The 8747-nt window shown below is 34.4% G+C and overlaps 1 protein-coding gene across 1 annotated transcript; it reads right to left on the reverse strand.

The window, feature by feature from the left end:
• Positions 1-311: 311 nt before the first annotated feature.
• Positions 312-7063, reverse strand: LOC123560316 (uncharacterized). The gene is made up of 6 exons (XM_045352528.2): positions 6650-7063; positions 3927-3993; positions 2778-2948; positions 2341-2420; positions 1503-1584; positions 312-1311 (listed from the first exon to the last, which is right to left on the reverse strand). The coding sequence occupies exons 1-6, from the start codon at positions 6974-6976 to the stop codon at positions 1088-1090; spliced, it is 951 nt and encodes a 316-aa protein (XP_045208463.2). The 5' UTR covers positions 6977-7063; the 3' UTR covers positions 312-1087.
• Positions 7064-8747: the final 1684 nt, after the last annotated feature.

Genomic DNA, 8747 nt, shown 5'->3' on the forward strand with positions numbered 1-8747 from the left:
ACGTTTGTATTAGAACTAAACTATTTTGATTGGTTGCATTTTTGTGCTTCTAAAGAATCTTGTTATAGATTTCATTAACTATCTTAACTGCATTCTTTAATTGCCATGTGTCGACTGTCAAATATCTCTCAACACTTAGACTTAGTGTAAATATATCTTCTGGTCCTTTCGGATCATAGCGTTAATTTTTAGTTTTACTGTAATAGAATGCCACTTAAGTCGGAGCTAGGGAGGCGGGGGCGAGGCTTGAGAGGAGTTGCACATTTCATAACAGACTTGGTCAAAATGGGTCTTGGTTGCATCTATGCGTATCTTCTTGCAGATTTTATTTACTATATCAACAGTGTCTAAAAATGCCATACCGCATGGCGGCAGTAAAAGTTTCCCCATACTGATGTTATATCTCCTGGTCCTTTGGGATCAAACAGTTCACTAAGCCGGTGCTAAGGGAATCTTGAGTGAGAGGTCTCGCATATGTCATCACATATCATGAATAAACTCATTTAAAGTAATTCACTATTATGTTGCTCGCTTCAAAATGACCTTTTAACAGGTTTTATCAACTACAAAAGCAGCTGTCTTTAGATGTAGTATACCCACTATATCGTGACTCAGTTTTGTTACATTCTCTGGTCCTTTGGGATCATGGAGTCGATTCAATTTTACTTAAATGGAGTTCGACAGTAGCCGGTGCTACGAGGGTTAGAGGTATTGCATATATTTCATCACATCTCATGAACAGCCTAAGTGAAAAGCGAGTTTGCTATTATTCTGCGTGTTTATAAAGAATTCATCAGCTATCTTAATAGCTCTCTTAATGTGGCATAGCGATTTTAACATATTTAATTTGCTGTTCGGTTCAAACAGATTTTATTCGGTGAGCAGAGGCGACCGTTAACCAGGGACCTAATCCAGGGGTCATGTAACTAAAGTGAGATTTTAATAAAGTTGTCTTTTAGGGGAATATAGTTATAATCGGTTTTAACCATTATAGTGATAAATAAGTATCAATTTGTGCATTGCCAAGCAACATTTTATGCGTGATAATATTCACGTCTAGAGAGCTTTGCAAACTTAATAATTCAGATCAAGCTTCACATATAAAACGCAATGATATATCAGTGCAGCGGAAGTTATCAGACGCCGTCCATTTCCAGCCGCCTAAACTGTACATCATACACCCATCCATAGTGTCTGTCGTAACCAGCCCCAAGTTACTGGTACCTACAGAAGACCCGTCCAGCCATTTGTAACTTCGTGTTGTGGCATTATAACGCCCTCCTATCCAAAAGGCAGATGCTGCATTTATTTCTGAAAGAAACAATGATTTCTTAACCTACCGAACCAATGGTATAGACTACAAATTTATTAACTAAATAGCTTAAGGTATCTTAGCTTAAAATCACGGTAGCAAAACCCTTTGAATTATAAAGAAGTTTAGTTTACGTTTGTTTCATATAAGGTTCAAAGCTACCCAAATTTGTTAGTATTAACAAGCATACCTTCAAGCTGTTCTGTGATAAACTGGTGTACTGCGTCATCCTTAACACTGACGAGAGTCGATCTTTTGGATTTGCAGTAATCCTAAAAAGGAAAAATGATAATAAAATGACCACTAATGGTATCTGTATAATCTTGATTAACATTATAATGAATAAAACACAACATTTATTGATAAAGTATGCATTGGAAAAGAAACCAGTTACTCTGCATCGATGTAACATGTATAACTTACAAAATTGTCTTCAAAAAAATTTATTGTGTTTCAGTCAAATGACCAATCGCTAGGCAATTTTATGAATTAGAAAACAATAGTATTTTAACCGCAGTCTACAAAGTGACATTTCTTTTAGTGAATACTACACTTGATCTTCTCATGTCTTGACGTATATAGTATTATTCATGATGCATTTACAAGTTAGCTGGTATCAATCTTTCTCCCACTGGGAAAAGTTATATTGTCTTATGAAGTCAGACAGTCAGACAGTGCATTTGTTAGAAGCAGTGGTATTTTTGCAAGATGTTAAATACCAGACTATATTAGGTTAGAATGCGAGTGTTCGAGAAAATTTGAGCAATCTTAAATATTTTGTCACTAATCTTTTTGCCTAATTTTGTCAGCTACTTTAGATATAAAAAAGCACGGAAAATAAACATCTGTAAATGGAAATGATATTTCGAAAGGCTCACATTAAGTTCAATTGTAGTTTTATCATCTGCAGTGATAATTAGATTTTTACTCAGTTTTACGTTCCATAACGAACTTACAAGCCCGTTAGTTTAGCTTTGAACTTATCCTGCATTGGGCTAGTGGCCGTAAAGTGACGTGTAAAGTAATACCTTTGCCTCATACCAGCTCAGCATTTCAACTGAGAATAAGTAGCATGATCCATTGAAGAGGACCCAGTCAGTTCTGCAGCCTGTAAGTAAATAAGCTTTTAATTTTCAAATATTCAGTAAACAATAAATAAAAGAGCATGTAAGACAATCTTTAGGTATCATAAAAAGCAACCAGGCAAAAGGACAGCAAATACTCGGTTTGAATCTGTTCACGAGAGGAAATAAATTGTGCAAAACACCATATGCTTCCTACTACCGGCTTAAGCGGTGTTCTATTACCCACATATTGAACGGAAAATCAATTTTGGGAGGGCAGCTCTTGTACTATAACATGAAAAATACGTGCATATATTTTAGTTTTTGTACTTGTGAATTTATTCGTCACCCTCAGCGTGAAAGAAAACTTCTCGACGATAACACTGATACTAAAGATGTACCTCTTGCGCAACCTGCAGTCTGATTCCATTTTCCACTCTGAAGACATTTTGCACCATGAACGTTATTGTTTCTTTTAAATCCGTAGTCGCATGTATATCTAAGTGTCATTCCAACCTCCTTGCGGTTTCCTAGGACTTTTCCATTCTTGAGCTTTGGAGAATGTTTACATTCTAAAATAAAAAGGTAATATAAAAATGTACAATATAAATATAAAACAAAAATGCATTCAATAAATTTTACAGCAGATAATAAATCCTTAACATTTGTATAAAGCCCCCCGCCCCCCCCCCCCCGCCCCCTCAAAAAACAAAACAAAAACAAAACCCCACGGTATTTGAAAAACGCATTGATGTTTTCCTCAGAAATAAGTTCCGAAGGACCTGTAAATATGTATACATAAATTGGATAGAACGCCAAGATTCCATGTATTCTAAAACAAATAAAAGTTTTTAAATCATTGTCATCTGAGACGATATTTTCTAGGTGATAAAGTGCAGAAAACACAAATGCTTTTAAAGATCTTTTCATTTTTTGAAGGCACCCTGTAAATATCGTGGCATTTCATTTCAAAAAAGAATTTGCGTTGAGGAAAAGTACGTCATCAAGTAGAACAATAAATTTCCATTGATATGAGAAAAGCAACGCGGTGAGAAATTCTCGTTAAATTAAAAGCGACGACATACTTTAAAATCTTTTTGTTTCTAAGTAGCCACCAAGTGGCTACTAAAAGAGAGAAAGTGTTATAGAAAATGAAAATTTCCGTTAACGTTCGACAATTTTTTAAATCTCCCCCTATGTTACATATCTTAATGGTCCCATTGAAAAGTGTGTAGATTATTAGTAAAAACATTATTGATATCGTATTATAATTGTCTTCACCAGTTCAAATGCTTGATAAAGAAGAAGAGACAGGAAAGACTACGTGTTCAGAAAAATATTGAAAATAACAACGATAATATAGAATTTCAATAGAAATTCAATGAAAACTGCATACTCGGAAGAGAACAAAGCACCTGTGTAATATAAAACGTATTCATTTTATAATTCTGTATCAATATTGTTTGTTAGAACAGTCTAGTTATTATTCAAATTGTATTCTGTTCCAAGACTGATTATAAGGCATTAAAGTTTAATGATTCGTTTATTACCTTTGTGAATGCAGAGCTTCGAATCAGCATCGCATATCTGTCCGCCAAAGCACCTTTTGCATGGAGTCTAAAGTAATGAAGATGTTTTAGTACAAAAAGCAGGAAGCACGAGGTTACCTGCTAAAATAGAAGTAAAATACCTTTTGGTGTAAACGTTTAGTTGAAAACAATTGACCTTACGCCAGATAGCCTGTAGCCACGCCTACCAGTTTTCAGGGGGAACAATTCATGCTAAGCCCGACAAACAAAGGAATCAAATGGCGACGGCAGAAATATTTTGCCGGACATTCTAGTTGATTTCGGCGTACGCTACCTCAATTCACACGTATTTCTAAAGTGAAAGACAAAACACAAAACACGTTAATAAGTGGATGTTCTGTAGCGAAACATAAATTCTACAAAAAACAACGGTACGTTGTTGTTAAAAGCCGGGAACTGCACCCGAGTATGGGGAAAACTAAACAAGTCAGGGGGCCGAGCGGAAAACACGTAAAAAAGACGGAAATCTCTGAAACCATTATAGCTGATTTGGTGGATTTTGTTTAATTGTCCGTTTCTTTTTCATTATAGAAACGTCAAATTTCGATCTCCCGGAAATCATGTAGGGTATGACTATATTAAGCAGACTAGAACATTGATTTTTATTAATTAAGGTTGAAATCAGACTGTGGATTCTGAATCCTATTTCAAAATAATTAGATAAATTAAATAAGGTAATTTACATGTAAAAATTGTCACTTGTGTCATTTAAGAAACGTCGGATTTCGAAATACCGGAATTCATTTAAGATGCTCATATCATTGTTCAACATTATTCAGATACATAGCATTTAATGTCTAATACTTAGACATGATGTGTTTTAAGTATAAGTAAAGAAAGTTCTCTTATTAGAATTAAAACGTGTCAATGATAAATAAATAAGATATAGTCCAAGGCGATGATATAGTCCATACTCATATTTCAAGACATATACCGGCGCATCGCAGCTTAAAACAATGTTTGAGCCTACCAAATTTCTTTATAAAGTATACAGAATGAATGTATAATTTTTTGTTTAAGAACATATCTTCTTTATACAAAATATGCTATTTTTTCTGGAATTTTAGACGAAGTTTACCCTGTCTATTAAAATGAAATTTAGAACGAAAGCACACACCGAGTGCTAAGTCAAAACTTTGAGCGCTTGGAAAATTGTTGATTAGACTCATTAAAAATAATCTTATATTAATCATAGTTTTTTATCATGTTTATTATTTGTTGTATTATCACCCAGGTATGACTTAACATACACCAGTGGGAGATTGATGTAAACCTTAAAAAATGTATAAATCATGTTTCCGGTACATTAAGGCATAATATTTACACGTTACCATTCAAATAATATAGAACATCAAACATACTAGTTACTCTGGTAATTGATGGAATATTTTTACTATTGAATAAAGAATACTAGGCACTTTTGTTAAATAAGAAAGTTAATTTTCATAGAATTTTACACTGATTTAAATGAAATAATTAAAACGTTATAACACAATGAGTGCTAAGTCGAATTGCTTTGCTTTTAAACACTCTTATAAGATTTTTAAGATCAACTATTCTTGAGGACGTCCACAGAGCCTGATACATCGTTGACAATATTCGAGGTCTGAGAGTGGATTTGGAAAAGGGAAGCGCTCTAGTATTACACTCTCTTCCCTGTGTCTGATGTAAAGGTGTCGTAACGTCACCTTTTTACCATTTTGGACGATTTTTCGGTGGTATTTATATTCTTTGACTGGCGAGTCCGGCACTAAGTTTGACGGACAAAATGGCGGCTAACAACAAGGCTTATCAGTTCTGTTATCTGATTGGTCAGTTGGAACCTGTCAATCAACACTGGCGTAAGGTCAATTTACTATTTATCTTGAATATTTATCTAGGTATATATGTTGACTTTGGTTTTCTTTAATCCTTATCATGCTGCACACGATTGATTTTGCCTTTGCGACCAGTGAAGATCAAGATCAGCCTTCACATCCGGGCAGTCTTATCAAGATCTGCACTATTCGCCACTTACTCAGTATCTTTTTTGTGAACACCCTTTTAACAGTTAATGGCACTGTCCAAGTTCTTTATAGAAATGTAGCAGGGTAAAGGTTAAAACTACTTCTTCATTTTATATGACAACCAGGCCAATGTGTGTGCAAATAGGTAAATACATTTCAGGTAAAAACAGCACATAGAAAATACATTTGTAATCACCAAGGGGCATTCACATAGTATGTCTATAGTGAGTGAATTACATTTTAAGAATGTTTTATGTTAATCCCCGAAATGAAAAAAAAATCTGCATGTGGCAAAAAATGTAAAACATTTATATCTAATAATGTAACCAGAACGGATTTATTATATTAGTTCAAACTACAAAATTTGCAGAAGAAATGTATTTTTCAGGAAATATTCATTTTCACTCGTCTTATCACAAAAATATGTTTATAATATGGATAGGCAATTCCGCCTCTATTGTAAAAAAACACCGGTTTATTTACTATTTGTCAATCATTCTAAACATTTTAATAAGACGAAACTTTCGGACCAAATTATAACAATTACAATGCGTATTAGTTTATACATTTGGTAAAATATTATTTCATAAGAAACATCACATATTAAAACATTGACATTAAAGAAGAAATAAATACATGCTTATTCTTAAAAGTTTCATTCTGATTAATAATTATTACCTTTATATTACGGATGTCTGATCGTTTCACAAGTAGACATCTTCCGCCTTTAATCGTGCTCCCGCTGTCGGATGAAAAAAGCTCGCATATATTTCCTTGACTCCTAAAGTTTAAAGCCATACAGCGAGGGCGTAGTCCACATTGCACAACACAGTCGGTGATCGAAAAACCTTGAAATAGGCTAAAGTGACCGTTTCCTGTTTGACATTGACCATACGATGTAACCAAGTAAGAAAGTTCCACGTCATTTGCTTTAATGTATATGTAAGTCAAAACACAAACTATCTTATAAAGTATGATTGATAAAAACGTTATTATTTTCCTCATTCTAGTAGCCTAATCTTCTGCACAAATAAACTAATAAATTATAAAAAAATCCTGGACTTTGTTGGCAAAATTTTCGCTTAAAATGAATGCAAGTTACCAGACTGCGGGTAAAACGTCATGTGATGCAATCTGCTCTACAGCATGACCATACTGTATAATTCTTTAATGAGGCAGCACTGTGAAATCTATATTGCGAAATCAAGCAATAAAGCTCTGCAACAAAATCTTATTTGCATAAAACCCTGTTAAATGTTGTAACAATAAGGCGAATAACAAACAGAGAAACATAATTCTAAGCAATGGAACCTTTGCCTGAGGCATTGAATGTTAATTATAGACTGTCCATATAAAAATTAAAAACGTGTATTAAAGAATACTGCGTACAAAAGTCCCACAAAATATTCAACTCTAACAGAAACACTTTTCTCTATCTAGGCTTTCCATGACCTGTTCTTCCTTTGGTAAACTATGTTAACACTGATAGATTGAGGGCACCTACAACTGCAACGACGCCCTGTCAACATTATCTTCAAGCAAAAAAAAAAACACATGTTGATGAATATGAATATAGAAGGTGTGGCAACTGCTCGTCTTATAAATATTGCCCGCTCTTGTCATTTCCTATGCCATTGTTTGTTGTTTATCCGCCTTTGAATTTCAAAATAATATACCCACGTCTCATCACCTGTTAAAAGTTCATAAACAAATAAAAGGTAAGGGTAGATTTCATTAGATCTCCTTTCATTTAGATTTTAAAGGATGTTTTGCTCTTTGGGAGGCTTTTTGCTCTTTAGTCAAAAGCTGGTGGTGGGGGGGGGGGGGAGGGTCACCCACACCTTGGATAATTTCAAGTGCTTTGTTAGAATATCAAGAACACTATCCGATGAAATGCCCACTGATGCAGCTATTTGGGAAGCTGTTTATTTCTAGTCTCCTGCTACAGTGGCTGCTACATCAGCAATGTTATGAGAGGATACTTATGTTTAAGGCGCCCGGCACCAAATAGATCTTGAACTTATTAAATACCCTTATCCATATATAATTAGTGGTTATAGATGAGATAGAAAAACCGTAAACAGTTTTAAAATTTGCAGAATCTGCTTATCTGGTTTATTCAGAGAACAACGAATCTTTATGTAGGACATAATTGAGCCACCTTGTTTACGATTAAATAACACCAGTGTACACGCTTGTAACACAACTTTAAAAAAAATCAGTTTTGTTGAAAGAAGTTTAGAACTCCATGAACAATCATGAATGTACTTGTAACAGTTTCTACGAAAGCGTTTTGGTCTCAGAATGTTCTGAATTCCCTTCGTACTTATGTACTTAAAGGGATACCTGGATATTTTGTCAAGATATAGATATACTTAATTACTCGGGCAATTTAAAGAAAAAAAGGAAAACGCTGTTTTATCTAATACAATCTTGCAAGTTATATGGTAGTATGTGAATTCGCGAAAACCTGTGTCTAATGAATAATCAGACCACGAAGCTCTTGTCCAAGGTTAAATTATGGAGGTCTATTTAGGACATTTCGTCATGTCGCGCTGGCGTGAGCGCTACTTATGAAGCAAATTACTGTGTCGTCCTGATAGGCATGCCAACGCGCCATCACGAAGCTATAACATGTCATTGTGTGTTTTATTTTTTTCTTGCTTGCTATACTTCCAAAGGTTTTTCTTATAGATTTTATCAACAGTCTCAATTCTTTGAGTGCCCTGGTGGCTGTTAAAATTTTTCCAGTACTTGTTTAAATGTTGTTATATTT

The sequence above is a fragment of the Mercenaria mercenaria genome, chromosome 10 (genome assembly GCF_021730395.1).
Source record: "Mercenaria mercenaria strain notata chromosome 10, MADL_Memer_1, whole genome shotgun sequence".
NCBI classification, from domain to species: Eukaryota; Metazoa; Mollusca; class Bivalvia; order Venerida; family Veneridae; genus Mercenaria; species Mercenaria mercenaria.